Source organism: Seriola dumerili, unplaced genomic scaffold (assembly GCF_002260705.1).
Source record: "Seriola dumerili isolate Sdu_G_001 unplaced genomic scaffold, Sdu_1.0 BDQW01000242.1, whole genome shotgun sequence".
Classification (NCBI taxonomy): domain Eukaryota; kingdom Metazoa; phylum Chordata; class Actinopteri; order Carangiformes; family Carangidae; genus Seriola; species Seriola dumerili.
Window position 1 is genome coordinate 6964951 of NW_019174497.1, and position 22354 is coordinate 6987304.

Genomic DNA, 22354 nt, shown 5'->3' on the forward strand with positions numbered 1-22354 from the left:
ATATACATACACACACAAGCAACAACAGAGGGAATAGGGTAAGTTCTTTGAAGAACTGGTCTCCACCTCTGTCTTTGTAATTGAGCATGTCGACCCAAAACGCCAACATTAAGTAGAGCTTCAGCACTGACACTGGTCTGAGCAATGACTTTGCTGGTGACAGAATGACGGTCAGATTGAACGCCAGTCACAGATTTCCATATCTGGATGTTAAGTGGAAGTCTCTGTTGCACTTGTCTGCACACTTCCACCAAGAGGTCATGGCGCCTGCTCCTCATATTTCTCTCTGTTGTGTTCTCCATTCTTGCCTCATCCAATGCCATCACGAGGGTGAGCCCATAATTAACGGCACCCACAGGTAACAAAATACATCATCTGGTGTTTGTATTATTCCAGACACCACCACTCACGAGATGAGGGAGCGAAAGAGTTTAAACGGATCGTCTCTGTCCTGCTGGAAGAGCTTGTTGATCCTGTTGAATTCCTGTAGAAACACTGTTACAAACAGCAGGTACAAGTTGTTAACAGCATCACTGTACATCTGGTGCAGGATTTCAGTATTATAACATCTTTGGTGGTCTTTGGTTAGCTGAAGGTGAGGGCTTCAGTTCATCCCCACTGATTGAGTATGTGCTAACAAGCAGTTATGGATGAAAAGCCACCATGTGTCAGACATCTGTTCCAGCGTCAAAGGGATTTCACCAGGACTGATGAGGCTGTAGATTTTTACCTCCTCACAGTGGCAGAGACTGTGTGAAACCCAGTTGTGAGAATAAGAAACCAAGTGTTCAAGGTTGCAACAATCACAAGTGTAACATGTTGGTCTTCTGCACTTTGTCGGCCAGGCGGGTCATACTGTTCAGATGGAAAGACCCTCTCCCCCCTTGTATTCTCATTAAATCAAAGAGGTTATGCAATATCTCAAACTAGAGAAGATAAGATAAATTCTATGCAACTTGGCAGCCATTTTTGATGTTTGTGGAAAAAATGGAAGCATAGAACGTAATCCCCTAATACTTATGTTGATCCCCTTTGGTGTTCGTCAGGAATGACTAACTTTCACTCAGTGATGTAGGTCAGGGCTGCTGGGTGGGCAGGTGGGTTCGGGGGGGGGGGGGCACTTGATTTCGGTTGGATGCACTTCTCTGTTTTATTTGATTTTGTACACCGAAAAAATATTCAATAAAAAGACTTTGATCAAGTGCCCAAGGTTGCGTTGACAAGTCTTGACTGTCTGGCTTACACACAGCTGTAAGGAATGGTACACACACTTGAGCAGCTGAAGATTTTGGTTTTTCCAGAGTTGATGAATGTACACTGAATTCCTCTTCTCCACCGTGGCACTGCAGCCATCTGCACCTAACCCAATGCACTTTTTGATTTCCAGTTCAATACTCTGTTGAAAACAGTTCAGAGTGGGGGCAATGGCCTCTGCTGTTTCAACATTTAAGTTAATCAATCCCAAAAAGGTGGACACTATTTAGTTCAGTGTTGATTTTGAGTTGTCTCGCTCACTGACTATCACCAGTGCGTAGGGGGAAAGGGGACAGGCAGGGGGAACGGCATTGTGTGGACGGATCCCGCAGCAGGATAGATATGGCATTTTCTCTTATTAGATATGGTCCCGTGAGTCACGGTGTGAATGGGTGTTAAGACTGCTGTTACATGCCTGGCTGAGAAAAGTGCATTTGTGTTTGTGGGTGTCCCCCCCCCCCCCTTCCCCCTGTCCTCAGGTGCAATCAGCCTGATTGGCCTGCACCTGTGGAGTGTGGGTGCACCTGGACCAGCTAATCCCCTCCCCACACAAAAGGACCGTGCGTGCAGTGCTGCGGTCACTTCTTGTCTCCCTCTGCTCGCTGGAGCTGCTGGTTGTTGTGTGTGTTTTCGATTCTTGACTTTGAGCTAATTTAGTAACTTAAAACAAGGTTTGTGGAGAGAGGTGGTGGATGTAGGTAAGTCGGGGTACCATTTATACATTGCACTCACGTAGGACTCCTCTGTATATACACACTAGGTTTTAGGGTTGGTGCCACCTTTGTATTTACTTTTGGTTAACCTTCTTTATTAGATAAGACTCAGGATTTTGGTTTAAGTTTTATTTCGAGTCTAGCTAGGCCCAGTTTTATTGTACTTTTCAGTTTGTTTGGTACAGCCACCTCGTCCCATCCTCCTCCACAATGGTATTTTGCTAATAGATTTCTGTTTTAATAAACCATTTTTCTTTACTTATGACATGGCTACTTGATTCAGGTTTTGGTTGTCGTTTCATCTCCTTTCTACCTTGCCACCAAAGGAGTCGTAACACTGCATAAAAGTGGTGTCATAGACCACCTCCCCTTTTTTTAAGTGATGGTCGTTCCAGTTTGACTTCAGTGGCTTCTTTCACTCCTTGTGTTATTCTGCATGTGAAGCAAGTTAGTTTCCCCTGTGTACAAGTCTGCACATTACTGACTGAACTGACTATATTATTGTGTTGGCCAATGCACACTTCAGTTATTTAACTTAACTAAATAACTTCTGTTCTAGGAGTGATCTTTTCCTTATTTATCAGCTAGTTAAACCTAAAGAATTACATTAAGTGATCTGATTTTGTTCAGTTAGATTATATGACATCATTACTTGCTGTGACAGTGTGTGAGTGTGAGTCAGTCATCGTGGCAAAATGTGGTTCTGGAGACATCTGCTGTAGTGGGAACTACCACAGAGGCAGTTTTGAGTATTTTGGCTGGTGCTGTTTTCTTCATTCTGATCACAACTGAACACCTGTTAAGTGTCGTAACAGTTGTGAAGCTATCATGTTGACAAAATCTGCCCACAGACAGACATACAGTATAAACACCTGTCACAGTACTGAAAACTGCCCCTGTGGTAGTTCCTGCTACAGAAGATGTGCTTCTTCCTCTTCCCCCTGTTGCCTTCATGTTCTTATCTCCTTCATTTCAGGAGCGTCATCTGAAAGGAACAGAACAACAAAGAGAAACCTGGAGTACAGCTGAGCACCTGCAACCCTCCAATCATTTCAGTGTCAACATTAAGATCTTGTGACTCTGACATCTTAATAAAAACATTGAAAGTGACTGTTTAACTACAGGGAGTAACACAGACATGAATGAAACATATTGCACAGTATGGAAACTGACTGTTACCACCAGCATCAATGGCCTCCTCCTTCTGGCAGGTCTTTGAAATGGCCTTGATGATCTGGGCCTTCTGGTGTTCGGAGTACCATATTTTCAGGCTTGAAATTAGTCCCTTTTTTTGGATATGATTCATTTCTGTCTGTCTTCTCCTCCTGCTTTTCTCCATCATCTTCCTCCTCATTCTCCTGTCTCTCTCTCCTTCCTCCTCTTCCTCCTTTTCTCCCTCCTCTCCTGTCTATCAGCTTCCTCTCTCTCTTCCTGCACCTGTCTCTCTCTTTCCTCTTGTACCTTTCTCTCTCTTTCCTTCCACATCCTCTCTCTGCTAATTCTCCATCCTCCCTTGTCTTTTGTTCGCTCCCTGCTCCTGTCTTTCGCCCTCAATTCTTTCCAATCTTCCTTTCTCAGTCCTCTTCAGCCTATCTCTCATCTCCTTCTGTTTTCTCTCCTTATCCACTTGTGTTCTTCTCACGCTTGCTATTGGTTACTATGCACACAGTTGATTGTATGTATATATTTTTTTAAAATTAATATTAATATAATATTTCCCTCTCCGGTTATATTGTCAAAATTATGAGATAGAAAAGTCATGATTATTAGATAAAAAAAAGTCATAATTACTAACCTTTCATGTTGTGCTTTATTAAAATAAACATTGTGACTGGCGTATTTGGTGACATTGTATTTAAGTATGACAGACATTCATTTAGCAGTGGCTCAATCACAAAAAATATACAATTTAATTTGCATTTTATTGCTCTTACCATTATTGCAGTACAAAGATTGTGATAAAGTCATAAGCTGCCTCACAATAAAATCTAATTGGGTGATTATGCCCCCTTAACCACTTTAAAGTATTGAATTTGTGATAATATCAGAGGGCAGCTTTAGAAAATAAGAATACAAAGAACTTATTGACTGGGAAGATGCTTGAATACCAAAACTACAAACAAAAAAAGATTTTGTAAAAATAAACCGTCTTAGATTTCATTTGTCAAAAGTAACAGTTACATTTTATTTTATTGAACAGAGGTGCAGAGGTTTTTTGAAGTGTCACAAGACGGATGAGCTAAGTGACCACTTAAGGTCACCGCACGTGCCTGAGGAAGACATACAAAATAGAATGTCCCAACCATTTTAAATTAAGTGTGTGAGGGTTCAGGTCTTGGGATTAGGACTTTCTGTGTCTTTATCCTCACTGAGGTAAAAGATCAGAGTTAGCTGGAGGACTTTATTTCTCTCTTTTTCTGTGCCTCTATTTCCTCCTGTTTTTTCTTCTTCTGTTCTTTCTCCTCCTTCTGTTTCTTCTTCATATCCTTCTAGTCCTGCTTTTGTTTCTTTTGAATCTCCTCCTGCTCCTTCTTATCTGTCTTTGTCTCCAGGGGTTGTTTCTCCTCCTCCATCTGTTCTCTCCTCTCTGAGCTGTCTTCTGTCTTGGCGAGCTCTGCTCTGAGTTTCTCCTCCAGAGCATTGAACTCCACCCCTAGCTTCCTTGATCAGGAGGTTTTGCTCTTCTCTGCTTCTCAGCTGGTTTTCAGCCTGAGTCAGCTTCTCAGTGAGATCCCTCTTATCCTTCAGCTGCAGGATTTCAGTTTTGCTTCGGTCAAGCTGCTCATTCATCTCCTTGACCTCCTGCTGGCTCTGCTCCTCCTGCAGTTGGTGACACTTCTGAAGAGAGCCAACTTCCATCTCGCTCATTAGAGTCGCCTCCCAGTGATTTGTGTCTGCTTCCAGGACCTCCTGCTCCCTGGCCTGCAGGCGCTCCTCCAGCTTGCTCATTGTGATCTTATCAAACAGCAGCCTGTTCTCCTGTCACAGAACAGAGAGCTCATGTCGGTTTGTTCTACGACTTGGACGGTCCTGAAGGGCGGCGTCTGCCCTTGTCTGTGCAGGTTTCCCTCCAGACATGGCGCCAGGAAACAGAGACGTTACAGGGGCGTGAAGCAACAGATGGTCTCCGGTCCTGCACTTGTCTGTAGTAGACGTTTGTAGATCTGTAGTGAACTGTAGTTGAGTGTGGAAGATCGTACTGACTGGTACTGGATACTGTGTGTCTGAGAGACAATGTAACACTGAGGTCTACTCTAGCTGTGACAGTTCTAGATTTATCATTGTCATAGATGGTTTTGTCTTCATTAATCAGGAGCTCTAGAATCAGCCTCATCACACAATTACAGTTATTGATTAATTAGATGAATTAGTCATTTTAATAGTCAGATTAGTCAAATAAATGTAAATTATCATTCTTTATAAATATTGCATTTACTGCTTTTCCAAACTTAATTCATAAATTATACATAGTGTGGTTGATCCTAATTATTGTTTTGCTATGGAAACTAAATCAGTCCAAATTATATTCTATAGTATGATCAGTAAGTATAATCTTAACCAAATTTAACCTAAGTTATTGTGCGTAACAGTTAATCTTTTGGTCACCATCTCAGTTCGTTTCCAAACTGCCTTGTTGAATCCACATGGTCCACATGAGTCAGACAAAGCATTTCTTCTTCTACACCAAAGTACAGATATGTTAAGAGACCATAAATAAACATCTATTTTAGCCAGTCTTTTTTTCAGTTTATGGTTGATAATGTGTCCGTTTACTTCTGTGGTTTAAAGTCACTTTGCCACATTTAGGCAAATTTGATATTTGGAGGTTAGGCAGAACTGCACAGGTGGAGGTGAGGGAGAGAAGGCCCAGGTTACCGCTGTCGTCCCTGTGGAGATTTTTGTTGGAAACCGGGGTGACTGTTGAGGTCAAAGGTTTCATGTGTTTGTCTCCTCCTGTCTGGATCCTGAGATTGGAGCGGGAGGACCTGCTGCTGCAGTGCTGCTCCAGAGACGCACTAGAAGACACAGACAAGAACGAACACCAAACGGGGTCACTGCTATTGGTCTGACTGTAATGACATTGTCTCATAATGTTAGTTATACAGCAGCAGATAATGCTGTGCTGATGAAGATGGTGTGTACAATTAAAAAGAAGTTATATAACCTTCATCTCAACATTTACAAGGTTCATAATTACAGCCTCCAAAAATCTACATTTTATAAAACAATTTCAGTTAAAGCAGTGACTCCAATGTTAATGCAGTTGTTTTTCTGTGCCAGTCAGAATTTAGTAGGAGAATCCATTTTTATATATGGTTGATTTGACAATCACCTCTTCTACGCCCTTCCCTGCCCAAAGAGTCAAGGGAGGCAACTGCTGAACTTGAAAGGGCACTAACTTGAATCTACCAAGGCCCAGATTGTTCTCATTTTTTAATGCCACTTTTCAATCCATATTAAATTGATTAATTTAATAAAGTGTCAGAAAATGATATATTATTGTACAGTCTATATACTGTATATGCATGTGTACACACACCTGTTGTTTTCCTCGCCTCCACTGCAGAAGTCTGTGGCTGACGTCAACAGTGTGTAGAAGACCGTACAGCTCGACTGTATCACACTGTCACAACACCAACAATTAAAGAGACGAAAGGAGCAGGATATGAAGTGAAGTCTGTTTCTAATGGTTTGGGCATTATTCTAATAAAAACTTTGACCATTCTGTAACATATCCTTCTCCTTTGGTTGCATGATCAAATTTAAGAGAAGAAAACGCCTCTTCTTTACCTTTTGGTGAGTACGGAGATCAGCTCGATGGGCAGCATGAGGAGAGTCAGCAGATACAAAAACACTTTGACAGGAAGGATCTGAGTGAGCTGAGACCACCACCTGACACCATCATGACTCTCCCTGCAGGCCTCACACAGGACTATCTCACACACACACACACACACACACACACACACACACACACACACACACAACATGAATATTCCTACAACACATCATAAAGATACTGTTGTAGATTTACTGAGGGGTTAATCTACAGCCAGTTCACACATGAAATTACCTCTAAATATTACAACTGGAGAACTCCGTTGTGCCCAGTGAAGTAGAAATAACTGGGACTGTGAGTACACTTTGACCTTGGAGTATTTTACACACAGGTATGTGTTTCCAAGGTCAAGATTGATTCTCCACACTGACATGTCTCAACCAAAGCAAATCTAATGTAGCTTAAAATTGTCTCAAATCTTATTTCTATGCTTTAATTTTGGATGAGATGGGTTTGTTGAGTTATTTCTAAATATATATGTATATTGGATTTGCTGGACAGTGATACAACTCAGTAGTTCCAGTGTTACACTCAAGGTATCCTGGCAGGTGCAGGATCAAACCTGTGACCCCTGCCCCGCCTGTCCTACTTACTTTTTTTGATGTTAACTGGGAGGTTCTCAATGACTTTGTGGTCCAGCCGGCAGAGCTCTTGTTGTGTAGGATTCGGTCCATCCACCGGTGTCTTCTTGGACTCCGCCTCCTTCACCAGCTCACAACAAGCCGGTTTGAGTGCGTCCATCTCTGCCTCCAAACTGTGGGGAAGACACTGTGTTCCAAGCAGATCTATAAGAGACAGGTGATCCAGTTACATGTTATAGCTGTTGCTACACTTGTGAACCAAAAAAAACAACAACAAAAAAAAAGAACAAGAATCAGTTGTGAGGAGGATGAAGGTGGAGGAGTTCACCTCTTTCTCTCAGGAAACGAAGAGCGTCCATGTAGCCATTGTGACAGATCTCAGCCAGTTTCTGTCGAGAACAACGTAAATCATCAAGGATTGTTTGCTCATCTTTTACGCTCCAGAGAACTGCTTACACATCTCAAGATTAATTTGCCTTTCACACTGAATATATTCAATTTCTTCATATGACAGAGAAGTGAGAGAAACCACGTGTAAAAAAAAAAGACAAAACAACTGCAGACCAACCTCAAGTCTAGGAGGTAAGAAGGATGTACACACACGGTGCACATTCCCCGTGTTGACCTGGATGCTGACGTTGCCGTAGTGCACCTCGAAGAAGTTGAATGTGCCCTCTGTGGGGCAGATGTCGCTCTCACCTGAGAACGGCGCCATGGTGATGGTGTTTCTCTGCTCGAACAGCGGCATGTTGTTGCTCAGCGCTCCGTCCATGTAGTGCTGAGAGGAAAGGAAGCCGAGCGAACGGATTCATGAGCACACGATCTATGATTCACGCTCGGCTTTAAAGGAAGATCAGTTAAAAACAAACTCAATACCCTGCTGAATGCATGTATACAATATGTCTTGTACTGCTGTATCAGACAGGGATAGTAAAGAACATATTTGTTCAGTACATTCAAGGAATTATTTTGACATTTAACCAACTTTGTAGCTGGGTTTTCCTTTCGTCTTCTATTCTACTTCAATAACTGGTTTTCTACATTAACCAAAGTACTTTGGTTATCACCTTGTTGCATTTAGTTGTGAGTGTGTCAGTGGAGAGACGGTAAAAAGTGAGAAAAAAGCGACAGTGTTGACTTCAGAGATGAGGATAAGCCTGGGTCATAGTCTCATGTTGTCTGACTGCAGTGCTTTTTAGACTTCTGCTCTTGTATGTTGGTTTCCCTCCCTGTTCTCTGGCTGTTGCTCTAAAAAGATCTACCAGTTGGTTTGAATTAAAATGATTTGAACAAAAAAAATGTTATCTTTTCATGCTCCAAAATTTCCTGTGAGAAGACAAATCAAAACAAAACAGGTCCAGAAATACTGGACACCCAACACAACACAGATGACCCTGATTAAGTCCACAAGCAGAAACACACTGGTCTCACAATAGAGTTGTTCTTTAGCATTGCTGGAGTTTAGATCACAACATAGGCGGAGTTATGTCAGAAATCTCTACTCTGATTTTCTACTTAAATCCCCTATTTATAGGATTTGAAGACTTCTGATTATAGCGGCTTTAAAGTAAAGAAAACTGTAAAACCATATTGTGTAACCATTTCCTGATAATCCTTCGACGGGAACTTGTCAGCTGTAGCACTGAAGGAGAATATAGGAACAGTGAAGCTGAGTGAAACAGATTAAAAGATGCACATGTATCTACTCACCACTCCTCGGTATGAAGGTGGGACGAAACCACAGTAAACAGGGAAAAAGCAGCTGCACATGAGAACCTGCAAAGGGAGACTATAAGTTAAAGCTCCATATGTTACACTTTCCCTGTGTTTTTATTTGAAGTCTTGATCCATAAGAAGATATATTTGTGGTTTTAAGAACCAAAAAACCATCTCAGTGTAGTTTTACATCTCCTCTCTCAGGCTTCTCTCTGGAGCTTTAGTAACAACAGGTCGGTGAGCCAATCAGAAGAGAGGAGGCTCTGAGCCTCTGTGTTTTCTGAGTGGTTGAATAAAAATATAGCAGGTTTCATGTAAACACTGTCACTTTGTTGTGACATCATAAAGTTACAGAAATCCCGACGGCTGGTTTTAAGGTTCAGTGTCTGAATACAGGCTGTGTGTATTTCTCTGTGGACTGAGCGTTTGATACTTTCACAGTATTAATATAGAACCTAGACCTGCTTTATAATCCACATGGAAATCTCCCTTTATACAATATGGGACCTTTAAAACACCAGAATTCAGAAACAAGAGCCTCAGCTCTTGCCATTTCGCTGAATTACTATCTGTGAAATCAGACCAGGCTGCAAAACCTTTCATAGTCTTTGTCTTCTCCTTTCTACCTGAATGAGCTCCTCTCTGCTGTCAAACTCTGACACCAAAACGTTCTTCCCATCAGCCAGTCTGGTGAGGGACACACAGAGCTTTCCAGAGGCCCGGAGGTGGGCGTCCTCTGGAAGTTTCTCCAGCAGAGATGCCCGCACCGTCCGCAGCAGACTGAAGGTGGGGTGGAAAACTCCCAGTGTGTGTTTTCTGGCCTCTTTGGCCATGGTCAACACATCAGCACACATCTGCTCTGAGGAGGAAAATGCAGTATAATCAGTCTTTAGGGAAAGTGATAAATTACAGCTGCATATATTACACAAGAAATGTTAATGTGAATTAATCAAATTCAGCATTTTGTTTGTCCTTTTAAATTCTTTTGGTTCTTGGATGTATTGAGGAAGCAAACATTGTACCTCTGACTCAATGTGTGCTGTCTCTTGGAGCTGCAAAATGCATTCTGGGTAATGTAGGGAATTAATAAGTTGTTGACTGAGGCATTGTTAGCTGATATTTTATTTGTCTCACTTGCTTTATTACTGAGTCATTATTATTTTGTTTTTTTATTATTCATTTTATAATTTATCTATTATAAGTTTATTTTTTGTACTTACATTCTACATTGTTAAAATTCCTGGAAAAAAAACGATACATTTTTTCCCCTTATTGTGCTGTTTTTTTGTTTTCGTTGTGATGTTATTGTGTGTGTTTGTGATCTGCGAGTCAGTGAATGAGATAAGGGAGGAGGATGTTTTTCCGTCATTCACCGCCCTTGGCTTTGAACTCCATGTGACGTCTGGAATTTGCCCTCAATATTACATGAACAATTGTTTGCTCGGAGAGAAAACAAACCCCTGCCCTTCCAGCATGACCAGGAACTTCAATTACTACAGGACAAAAATTAAAACTTGTAGTGGGCATGTGCCACTGTAAGTGCATAATAAAACCAATAAGATAGCTGGTAAAATTTGATTTAAAAACACATTGCTTTCATCTGTTCTTTAATATATTCAATATATTAAATTAACTGCCACTAAACTATGAATGAATTGCTAAGAAATGACTTCAAAAAGAAGTGTCAGACTTTGCTTATTCAAGAGATACATTATACATGTATATATATGGGGAAAATGAATTATTGTAATAGGAAATAGCACATGTAAACTGTGACCGCCATGCATTAAGTAATCACAACTAGGTAAATAATATTTTTCAGACATTAACACTCAGTTTCTAGCTGAAAGATCCCAATATCTATAGTAAGATGAGAGATATACAGTGTGATATTAACTGATGTTATGCTGCACCGTTTAGAATAGACAATGAAAATGCGCATCAGCTGGAAGAGCTGGGAAATCTCTGATCTGCGATGTGACTCACCAATGGGAATCCCAACAGTCAGAGCTGCGGCGACCAGACATCCAGAAGAAGCGCCACCGATTTTAGAAGCACCATAAACCAGCTGCGGCGCCCGCTCGAGGAGACAGCCCAGAGCTCCCAGGTAGTAAATACTCCTGAATCCACAGCCTGCGAAAGAGATGTTCCACTCCTCGTCCCAGTTAAACATCTTCTCTGAGGTTTCCATCGACCGTGATTTTAATGGAAAATCAAAACTTCATCTCCAGTGTTGCAGTCCCTTCAATCATATCTCAGAGTTCAGCTGGCGCATTTGGACACCATCCAGTGTGTCATAAACATGTTAACGGATGTGTTATCTCCACTTCACACAGGGGTAAAGTGGGTAGCGTGTCAGTTTGCTATGGTATTGCACAACTTACTAGGCTCAAACGTCACAAGTTTCAAAATAGAAAACAAGTTGGAATAACTTCACCCACGGGCTGCAATTAGGGCAGATGCAGGACATGTGACTCAGTTTTCATAACTTAGCCTACTTAACCAACATGTAACTGTACACAGTGCTATGGGAGGAACAAAAGCAGAGCACAACAACATCACCAGCTACTGATTTGTGAGGAAAAATGTAAAAAAAAAAAACAATATATAAAAAAAAAAAACTAACTGCACGTGAGCAGAATCTATTGACTTCTATTGACTCTAGTGTTTGTTGCTCCAGCTGAATAATTTTACAGTGGGTTATCACTATTACTCATGTGCCTGAGGTTTGTTAGTTTGTTTTTTGTGAGATGGTTATTTGATAAAAGTGCATCATAATGCAAGTGTATCAGTAAAAGCTGATGAATTTCATATTAAAAAACAATAAATAAAATGCATGAATATGAATATGATGTTTTCTTTCTGAACTTTGTTCCAGTAGCGTTTTTGACTAATTGGGAGTTTCATTTATTCTATATAACAGCTTAGCTTTCAATAGCAGTATTCCCTTGTATCTTAGCTATTGGCATCTTTGTGTTTACAAGACAAAAGGTTATAATACTCCCTCTGAGCAGCGCTACATCCTCAGGGCAGATTGGAGGCTACAGTGAGTCGCTATCAGAAAGTAAGGAGACGGCCGGGGCTAGCTGGATAGCATGCTAACTTCAGTAGAAGAAAAAAAAACTCCATTGCTGCAGACAGCTCTTGGTGAGTAAATGAAGTTTGATGCCAAACTCACAACGTTTCTTCTAGACTTGATCCATTGTTAAATTTAATTCATTAATTAATTAAAAATATTGACAAGTGCAGTCAAGGAACATGTTTGAGTTTTTCAGAAAGACATAAATAGATAAAAGAAGCTCTGGGAGAAAGCTAAAGGAGGCGACAGGAAAAGAAAAAAAAAAATCATGTTATAGCCTGTCAGGTACAGTTACTTAGTGTATCTAATATTTTCTTTGATATTAATGCCACAAAACACGGGACATGTTTGAATTCATTTATTCAACAGCTTCACTTTCTTCTTCTTCTGTGCAATATTAAACATATTTACTTGAATGCAGTAAAGATCAATGGTTTGAGGTAGAGTTAGTCGTGTTCCTGATCCACCCCATAGCTCTGCCCAATCCCCACCCTCTACCTGCACTTTCAAACCCAGATGTGGGGCTGAGGGAGGGCGTGGGGGGAGGAGTCAGGGGCATGTGGTCCACCTCACTGTGTGTGTTCCAGGTGAAGGTGAGGCTGGAGGTGGGCGTGGCTTCTGGGGTCATTGGGAGAGTGTTTGTGTCCTCTTTCCTGCTGTTCCACAGGTTCAGGCCTAAAGGCAGGCTCGTACATCTGTGCAGAGGTGATTCTCTGGAAGAAGGTGAAGACAAGGATTCATCTTATTTAGATGACAGTAAAGTTTCAATGAATTATTATACTTTTAGACATGCTACAGTGTGGCTTTAATGATGCCAATATCAAGGTGTGGCTCCAGTACTTTGGTCCAAAGTGAAAAATCTCGCCAGCTTGGATGGATTGACATGAAATGTGGTGCAGAAAGAACATGATTCCAGTCATGACTATAATCTATTGCACTCAACACGTCATAATTTCCACTAGTCCAACTCTCCGAACCTCTAAAACTATCGAGGACCAGGGTTCTTTCAGCCTCATCTGTACTTTGAGATAACACTAAGAAACACAGAATGTCTGAACCAGTGAAACCAAGGCACAGAGCTGCACAAGAGACATGACCTTCACACTGTATACCTGTCATTGTCCTCCGCTCTGTCCTTCCACGCTTGTTTGTATATGTCCTCAGCCTTGCCATAGAGCCAGCTCATGTCCTTGGGCACATCTGGGATCCAATCCACCAGTCTGGAAGGACAAATTAAAGTGTCAAATTGACACTTATAATTAGCAGTGATGGAAGTCAATAAAAGTCCTGCATTAAATTTGACATAGGATATAGTAACAAATATTAGCATGATGAAGTTCGCAGTATGAAAAGTTGTAATTGTGAAGAATAAAAGGTTGGGTTTAATTTCACAGTGAATCTAAAAGTTGTTCTATATATACATATATATAGAACAACTTGAGAGATTTGGGGATTCTGGGATTTTGATGTTTTCAGGTTAGTTTGAGATGAAAGAAGCAAAAGAAGAAAGGAGGAGGCAAACAGAGGGGTAAAAAGAAAGATGGTATCCAAGGTAAAAGACATTGACAGATAAATGCAATGGAGTACAACGTCACCTAGTGAAATATCGGGAAAATTTGAGGTCCGACAAAAACAGAAATACTGAAGTATGGTTATATTTAAGGATCACAAATTCATGAGGAATGGTTGCCTGGCTTCCTTGGCATTAGAGTATAACGCTAATACAGGCTGGTGCAATGATGGGCTCTTACCTGTGGGCTAAAGAGTAAGGCGACACGACGGGCAGAGTACAGGGGATCTGCAGGTATGACGTCACTTTCTTTGGCAGGTACTCGGTCACGTGGGACAACAGACCACCAGCTGTGTGGGATTCTCTGCAGGCCTCACACAGCGCTGACACAAATACAGTAAAATACAAACAGTTTTACTGCATTCGATCTATTGGACTGGCACAGCAAGTTCAAGCAGGATTTCACTGCTCACATCTGTGTCAGCCTGCACTTCAGTTCCTATACTCACCCTTTCTGATGTCAGCTGGGAGTTTCTCTACGAGCTGTGGATCCAGCCAAAAGTGTTCCTCCTGAAGAGGCTTCAGTCGGCTCCGCTGCGTGTTCACATTGGCCTCTTCGGCTTCAGCCTGCTCCTTCACCAGCTCACAACAAGCAGGTCTGTGCAAGTCCGTCTCCAAACTTCTCAGTGGACACTCGCTGCTGATCAGATCTGTGATGGGCATTTAAATCAAGACAATTTCTGCAATAACAAGCTCTGGATCACACCGCGTTTTTCTTTTCTTCCTCGGCTTCTGTTTTTCTTGAACATTCCAAAACTACTGTGGCAAAGTTTTCTTACGCTGCTCTTGCAGGAAGCGGAGAGCATCCATGTAGCCTTTCTGGCAGATTTCAGACATTGCCTGTAAAATCCGAGAGTGCTTGATGAGGATGCAAGATAGGACCATATAATCTGCAAATATTACAGGGGTTCACTGTCGTATGTCGTATATTTCAGGTTGCAATAATCACTTTTTGACGAGCAGAAGGAAATTTGTAAATCATTTCTGAGCCAAAACACCTTTGAGTAAAGTTTTAGTTCAAGCAGGACTTTGAAAGCAAACTTTAGAAACATGTTTTCATCTCATTTCAAAAGGAGAAAAGAACATGTTTTCTTCACATGCACCACGGGCGCCCTACATGTGTGGATATGGACTGAACATAAAGCAGGGGAAGCTCAATATTTTTTGTTTGATGTTCTTCCTGTTGCTGAACAGCTATCCATGTTGATACTCCAGTTTTTGCCATGGATGTAAGCGTTTAGGGCACAATCAGACTGTATAAGGTATTTTACTGACTGATAGTCCGGCCTGCAACTACATAAAAGTTCCTATCACTGGTTTATCACAGTGATAGGCCTTAATACAAGTTTTTAAACATCTTGGATGTTTTTAAAGATCATTCAGTTTTAAAACATTACTTATATCATTTTTTTTTTATAATTACATCTTTTCCCCAAATTTGTACTGTTGTGCCAGTGACTTGTCGGCCCACTTGCAATACCTCTGCTGCCCTGAACATGTATGTCTCATGTATCCTGAGCTTTAAGGCTCTTTTTCTACTCTCATAAACTCCTGCTGAACCCGCTCCCCTTGTCTGCGCTCACAGGTATCCCATATTGAAACACAAACAAACACAGTTGCATGACACAGCTCACTAATAATCAATATCATTATCAGCTGATAAATAATAACCACATTAAATAACTGGATAAATTGCTGCTTACAGGGAGTGAAAATACCTTCGAATGAAAAAAAAAACATAATACTTCAGAAACTGTTTGGCGGTAACGTGAAGTATATGGTTTAAAAAGAAGCGTGATGTGATTTGAGGTAAATGGGTGAAAACATGCAAACACTGGTATGGTCTCTATTTTGTTTAACCTGACAAATCCTATTTAAAGCTGATGAAACAGTTTTTTAAACTGCTGCAACTGAATCACGGAGCTCCTGCGTCTCACCTCAGGCTCTGGGGGGAAGAAGGTGTTGGCCACTCTGTGCATGTTCTCTGAGTTGACCTGGATGCTGACATTGTTGAAGCGCACCTCATGGAAGTTCAGCGTGCTCGCCCGGGGGCAGATGTCACTCTCACCGGCATACGCAGAAAACGTTATTGTGTTTTTCAGGTGACAGCGAGGCAGGTTGTCACTGACGGCGCCGTCCACGTAATGCTGAGTGGAGAAGGAGGGTGTTGAACCTGACACTGATTCAGGGACACTAAGTAACAACCAGACTGAAGTTTTTAGATGGATGTAAACTGTGCAACATGTGTTCTGTGTATATGAATATGGAACTATTTGTGAATTATGCAACGACTGTGTTTAATTGAGGAGCGGTCTGAGTTACTGTATCTCTGTGTGGTCGAATTTCCTCTGAGTAAGTGAGAGGCACATGTGAAAGACAATAGGTTGGATCCATTATGAGACCTGTTTGGGTTTATTGACAACTTTGTCTAAAGGAAAACTGTTGACCATTACAAGTGACAAATGCTGGGGCGCCCAGGTATCTCACCTGGTAGAGCTTGTACTAAGACTGAATCCTTGCTGCAGCAGCCCCTCTCTCTCTCTCTCTCTCCTAACTTTCCTGTCTCTCTCTCCACTTTGCTTTCATAATAAAGGGCAAAAATGCCCCAAAAAATAACTTAAAAACTAAACAAACACTGTGTTGTAACAGCTTGCTGGTGTACTCACCACCCCTCGGTAGGTGGGTGGAATAACACCACAGTAGAAAGGGACGAAGCAGCTGCATATAAGGGCCTGGGAAAAGCACACACAGTATTACTGCATATGAGTTGTTGAATGAAAAACTTTCTGTACACACAGAAACAATGGTGTGATGGTTCCTCAAAAAAAATATCACCCCTCATTCGTTCAGTCAGTCAGCAACCTTCGCGTTTCTGGATAAAAGGGTCATCTTAACTCCCATATTGTAAAGTGTACCTGAATGAGCTCCTCCCTGGTGTCGTACTCTGACACCAGCACGTTCTTCCGGTCAGACACTCTGGTCAGGGACACACACAGCCTCCCAGAGGCTCGAACATGGGCGTCTTCTGGAAGGCTTGAAAGCAGAGAGTCATGCACTATCTGCAGCAGGTTGTAAGCTGGGTGCAGGGGCCCCAGTTTGTACTTCCTGGCCTCTTTGGCCATGAACATCAAATCAGCACAGCATTGTTCTGCACAGAGAAACACAATACATAGATACTATTAGATGACTTTATAGCTCTTAAAAGCAGAAGTGATTCTGTCAACTAAGGACTTAACACAGGTCATCTCCTTTTATTTGAAATGTAGCAGTTATTTTCTACTATAGACTATTGGTTACTAACATCAAATACTGGATAAAACTGTTATTTTTTACTCTTTCTTCACTGTCAGGTTGTGTCCAGAGATCACCTGGCTAAAATCTTTGCCTAGGTGCTGATAAGTCATCTCTAGTCAAGAAAGTCTTAACTGTGCATGGATGTAAGGACTTTACTTTGTGTATTTGAATTCACAAAAACCAGATGTGTCAAAATAAGATGCAACAATTCGATGTCTCAAAAGTCTCAGCAGAGGCTTTCCTGTATGTCCATTAAAAAGAGACAAGTTGTACACGTGGACACAATGAATCTATACAGAAGGAAACACACGCAATTACAAATTAAATATCGTATAGTCATTTGTGGCATTGACACTGGAGATGTAACAAAGTGCAATACTGCTAAGTGCATTTGATCTGTGCCGAATTATACAACAAAATGTGACCGATCTTTGAATGGAGTTTGGAGTGTCGAGGAGAGACCCACCACTCACCTAGGGGGATTCCAATGGTAAGGACAGCAGCCATCAAAGACCCTGCAGAGGCTCCGTATATTTGAGAGGCGTCTTGCAGGAGGCAAGGGAACCGTTCAAGGATACAGCTGGTGGCACCGACATAATAAATTCCCATAAAACCGCAGCCTGCAAAGGAGATGCTCCAGTCTTTCTTCAAATCAAACATCTTCTCAACCAGCAGAGATCAGGCTGTGTGAATCCACCAAAGAAACTACAACATCCACCTTCCCACAACCTGCGAGCAGCATCCAAAGGTGAGCCAAAGTTCGCCAACTGTTGTGCAATTTGGTCTCATTAGGAGCTATTTTCCTATTGGCTGGAAAAAAAGGTCACATGAGCGAATGAGTCCAAATGATGTGGTGACTAACACCAGCAGCAGCAGCCCCCGCCCCCGCCACTTTTTAATTCTCCTCTGCTGCTGTTTTGTGTCCTGCAGCTCCGCGTGTAGAGCCTTCTAGATACACTTATTGTTTTTAAAATGAGCATTCCTGTAGTGGACTTTGGTGCATACAGCCTGAGTGAGGGAGATGTTACCGACGAGCAGCTGCACAAGTTGAGCAAAGAGCTGAGGACAGCCTTCACGGAAGTGGGCTTCGTTTTTCTGCAGAACACCGGGATCACTCAGGAGGAGGTGAGGCCAGCAAATATAACGCAGATTATTATTTAGCTTATTTAAAGTGCTTAATATGCGTCCTTTTCTCCTGGTATGCGGTGGGGTAGGTGGACCGTGTCATGGGTGTATCCAAGGAATTCTTCCTGCAGCCGGATGAGCTGAAGCAGCCCTTCAGCAGGAGAAGCTTCGCCAACAACCTGAACCACGGCTGGGTGTCTCTGGAGACTGAGAGGTGAGGACACACTTCACCGTCACAACACTTCTTCTCTGCACAATGTCCTGGTTTTAAATTCACAACTCAACTCAACCGCTTTTCAGGTTGAACCCACGTCGACCTGGAGATCTTAAGGAGGCATTCAATACGGCTTCACTTCACCCTGACATAGTAATGTTTCCTATCAGAGTTCGACTTTGTTCATTTTATGTAAGCGGCTCTACCTCAGGATGTGTTGTTAACACATCCCACTTCCTATTGGTTATCAGTAGGGAGGTCAGAGTACAGGTTCATCTAAATCTTTTGGTGTTTTTCCAGACAAAGATCTGCTCTACTCGGTTCTTTTGGAGCTCAGTAGATAAATTGATCTGCCATTATTATCAGCTGATGTTAATTTATCACAGATAAATATGTGTCAGCATATAAGTAGCAAGGAATTGCTGCTAAATGCAAAAAGATATGTTTTATATATGTTATTTAGAAACAGTATTTCCATTACATGTCCACCAGAGAGCACTGACCTCTGTAAGGTGCACTGCTTAGTCCATATTTTGGTCAGAGCTCTGAAATTTCAGTTAATAATAAAAGTATCAGATGTAAAAGAAAAAGAAAAAAAAATAGTTGGTGCTCTAATGCTGTTCCCTTCTGTTGTAGAAGTGGCCGTCATCAGATGCTGTACCAGGGTTCCAGGGGATCCAGACGTGTTTCTTCCAGCGCTGTAAAGAGCTGAGTCTGCGGGTGCTGAGGGTGATGGCCCACAGTCTGGGTCTGGACCCAGAGGTGTTCCTGAGTACACACCAGTTAATAGGAAGTATGAACAGATCACCATTACTCACTGCTGTCACTAAACGGGGGTGTAAGAACAACTGATGATTGAGTGTCCCAAAGACACTGCATGAGTCCAGGTCAGGTGGGATTAAAGAGATTTGCTCAGACACACATTGGTAACAGGAAGTGTAGTGTTACTCACTCAGGTCCTCCACACACTATTTCCCCGCTGGTTTAGTGATACGAACTTTCCTCTCTCTGAACAAACAACTTAACCACACATGTGTACAAAAAATAAAAATAACATTTTTATTATTTCTACTTCTTTTAAGAACATTTCAGAAAAGAAAACCAATCACAAAACACAACATCATCATCTTGGAAGACACAAAAGAAACTGTGTATGTCACAGACCTCTGTCAAGAATGCATTTGTGTGCAAACATTTGGGCTGCACTGGGCCAATAACATGTTTTGTTTAGGTCAGTTTTTACATTTATCAGGTGCATTAATATTTGAAGAAATTCTCATTTATAATGTCTGTTGCTGCAGGGGTTGAATTTACTTCTTTTTGCTTCAAAAATGAACAAAATATGTCATTTTCCCAGGGATGTCTAAACTTCTGCAATCAACTGTGTCCTCAGACTGCCAAGCCTTGAAATAACTTTTTGTTCTAATACCATAACTCCCAATATAGGACTACAAGGATCTTGATGTAAAATACCAAGTGAATTTGAACAGTGCTGTTGTGTTTCCTGTAGCTGATGAGAATGGCACCACGCTGCGGTCTCTGTACTACCCACCGGTGAACAGTGAGAAAGCCAAGGAGGGTCAGCTGCGATGTGGGGAGCATTCAGACTACGGCAGCATCACGCTGCTGTTCCAGAGCTCTGAGGGTCTGCAGGTAATAACACTCACATCTCCACCTCTCTTGCATGCAAGACAAATTACAAACTAAACGTTCCACTTTAAAAACTAACTGAAGCCTTCAGACCATCAGGCAATGTCTTCCGCTTCCATTTGATGTTACCTTTAATCATGTAACAGAAGCTTAGCTTATCTTTTGTCAGTAAAAGGAAGGTTTCTCAACCAAAATTCTGGCCTAGATGTTTGCTACTCTTGGAGAAATGTTCACACGTGTAATCCACCTTAATCCTCAGGTCCGCAGACGTTCAGGTGAGTTCATCTGTGCTCCCAGCATCCCCGGAGCCGTCCTCATCAACATCGCCGACCTGATGCAGCGCTGGACCAGCGATCACTTTGTCTCTGTGGTGGGTTAAGAGGAGTTTTTGCAGATTTGAGTAACTGCAGATTTCTATAAACTGGCTAACTTTTTCTTTAGAATTAGAATAGTTAATATTAATGCAAAAACTAAGACTTTTCACAAATCTCATTTTGACTAGTATTCGACAATAATCATGCTATGGATATAAAAGTACAATTTGACAATAATTTCAACAACTAACACAAAAAGGATTATAGTATAATGTAATATGTAAATAATGGGAAAGAATAAGAAAGCTTCTTATTGCAGATGTTCCTTGCTCTTCAGCTCCACAGGGTTTTGCTGCCCCCTGCTGGAGACTCCAACACACGTCAGTCTATGGCTTTCTTCGTCCAGCCTGATGATGCGGCATTGATCACCTGCTGCGACGGCTCCAACAAGTACCCTCCCGTGACAGCAGGTGACTACCTCATTGAGCGTTTCAATGACTCGTATGGACGAAGCTGAATTTCTAACCATGAATTGTGATCACACAAGATCACAGGAGTTACTCTTGTCAAAACACTGAATATTTTACTTTGGATCCCATGATGTTTTTACATTTCTAATTATTTGAATGTGATTGTGTGTGTTGATGTGTGTGTGACAAAAAGAAGCAAGCCTCAAAACTGCAAGCTCATTCACTTTATTGTCCACATTCAAACCTCGTACAACAGTTTCATAAATTAGTTAGACAGGATTTAACTGCTTTTATGAAACGGCCATAGAAAAATAAATAAAAATACACCTGTAGCAGGTAAACTGGGGTGAACAGATTGATGTGGCATAAAAATATCTTCCTCATAAGATCTGTCTTTGTGTCCTTATTCTCTTATCTGTTGCATTATTCTAAGATTAAAACAGAGATCAGTTTTTGACCATGTGTCTCTTGATTTTAATTCAGTTTCATCGACTGGTGTTACTGAATAAATAAATAATTCTATTATGAGAAATGACAGATTCAGACTATCTCTCTCTCTCTCACTTACACACACTCTCACACACACACACATAAATATATGTAACTTCATCTGTAAGCTAAATATATTCTTCGACCGTCATCAACTAGAAAATCCAACTGAGGGAATAAGCATTTTATGTAGGTGTAAATTTTAAATTTACATTTTCTTTAGCCTTGTGTGCATTAAAGAGTTTCATTGCAAATGATCTAAACCACTGGAAAAACTTCCAAGAAAATGATGGCTGATTTTGAAGAGAACTGTCCTCTTAAAAAAACGTATAAAAACAGTTAAGAGGACAAAATCATTTGAAATATTGACCAATAGCAAACTTCTTTAAACCTAAAGAGAGATACAGAATCACAGTTTCATTTTAACGTGGTGAAAAGAGTTCAAGTCTTATTTATAAAAAAAAAAAAAAAAGGAAAACTAAGAAAACGAAATGCTATTACCACAAGAAAAAAAATCTACCTCTCAGATAGGACCATTTCATTCATTTGCCCGTACTTCTACATAATTTCTAAAGCTACATTTATAACATTCATTTTTTAAATAACGGGCTCTCTTCACCTGAAAAAAATAAATAATTTCCAAATTTTTCTTCCTCTAAGAGACAGTACCAGTGACAATGAACCACAGTGTACACTAAACAAAACATTGGCGGATCAGGCCAAAAGCCCCCCCCCCCCATTCCACCCCAAAGCACTTCCCATGGAGAACAGAGTCCTCGTTGTGATAAAACGTCAAAATGACAAAAACAAAAGGGTCGATTGTCCACATAGAGAACTGGACCAGATCCACATTTTAAGTCTGGTTCATGCAGCCGAATGAAGGGGAATGGCATGTCGGGCACTAAATCTGAAGCCTGAAATCAGATTCTAATGTGCTCTTAATACTTAAAAACATATTTTTGTCTTGTGGTGTTTTGGAAATCCTAAAAAAAAAAAAATAACAGAAAATTAGAATCATTGCAAAATAAACACTCACACACACACA

General features: G+C 41.2%; 3 protein-coding genes across 3 annotated transcripts; 1 reads left to right on the forward strand and 2 right to left on the reverse strand.

Moving 5' to 3' along the window:
* Positions 1–5715: 5715 nt before the first annotated feature.
* On the reverse strand, positions 5716–11375 carry LOC111229787 (patatin-like phospholipase domain-containing protein 2). The gene is made up of 9 exons (XM_022756258.1): positions 11091–11375; positions 9731–9963; positions 9099–9164; positions 7957–8166; positions 7717–7777; positions 7401–7592; positions 6759–6900; positions 6508–6591; positions 5716–5983 (listed from the first exon to the last, which is right to left on the reverse strand). The coding sequence occupies exons 1-9, from the start codon at positions 11293–11295 to the stop codon at positions 5716–5718; spliced, it is 1461 nt and encodes a 486-aa protein (XP_022611979.1). The 5' UTR covers positions 11296–11375.
* Positions 11376–12610: 1235 nt separating this feature from the next.
* LOC111229788 (patatin-like phospholipase domain-containing protein 2) lies at positions 12611–17707 on the reverse strand. The gene is made up of 9 exons (XM_022756259.1): positions 17521–17707; positions 16669–16901; positions 16420–16485; positions 15691–15900; positions 14533–14593; positions 14203–14403; positions 13935–14076; positions 13296–13403; positions 12611–12896 (listed from the first exon to the last, which is right to left on the reverse strand). The coding sequence occupies exons 1-9, from the start codon at positions 17705–17707 to the stop codon at positions 12611–12613; spliced, it is 1494 nt and encodes a 497-aa protein (XP_022611980.1).
* A 231-nt stretch (positions 17708–17938) lies between these two features.
* LOC111229678 (UPF0676 protein C1494.01-like) lies at positions 17939–21781 on the forward strand. The gene is made up of 7 exons (XM_022756101.1): positions 17939–18172; positions 18262–18386; positions 18473–18539; positions 19023–19179; positions 19897–20039; positions 20296–20406; positions 20688–21781. Exons 1-7 carry the CDS (start codon positions 18020–18022, stop codon positions 20865–20867), a joined length of 936 nt encoding a protein of 311 aa, XP_022611822.1. The 5' UTR covers positions 17939–18019; the 3' UTR covers positions 20868–21781.
* Positions 21782–22354: the final 573 nt, after the last annotated feature.

Excerpts from the sequence above, each read along its gene's own strand:
- LOC111229787 (XM_022756258.1), bottom strand. The coding sequence starts at position 11,295 with ATGGAAACCTCAGAGAAGATGTTTAACTGGGACGAGGAGTGGAACATC. Across the intron at positions 8,167-9,098 it reads CACCTTCATACCGAGGAGTG|CACTACATGGACGGAGCGCT; the intron begins GTGAGTAGATAC and ends CTTTCCTCTCAG. Across the intron at positions 6,901-7,400 it reads CCCAGTTAACATCAAAAAAA|TCCTGTGTGAGGCCTGCAGG; the intron begins GTAAGTAGGACA and ends TGTGTGAGATAG.
- LOC111229788 (XM_022756259.1), bottom strand. The coding sequence starts at position 17,707 with ATGTTTGATTTGAAGAAAGACTGGAGCATCTCCTTTGCAGGCTGCGGT. Across the intron at positions 16,902-17,520 it reads TACCATTGGAATCCCCCTAG|AACAATGCTGTGCTGATTTG; the intron begins GTGAGTGGTGGG and ends TTCTCTGTGCAG. Across the intron at positions 13,404-13,934 it reads CCTTACTCTTTAGCCCACAG|ACTGGTGGATTGGATCCCAG; the intron begins GTAAGAGCCCAT and ends TTGTCCTTCCAG.
- LOC111229678 (XM_022756101.1), top strand. The coding sequence starts at position 18,020 with ATGAGCATTCCTGTAGTGGACTTTGGTGCATACAGCCTGAGTGAGGGA. Across the intron at positions 20,040-20,295 it reads AGAGCTCTGAGGGTCTGCAG|GTCCGCAGACGTTCAGGTGA; the intron begins GTAATAACACTC and ends CTTAATCCTCAG. Across the intron at positions 20,407-20,687 it reads GCGATCACTTTGTCTCTGTG|CTCCACAGGGTTTTGCTGCC; the intron begins GTGGGTTAAGAG and ends CTTGCTCTTCAG.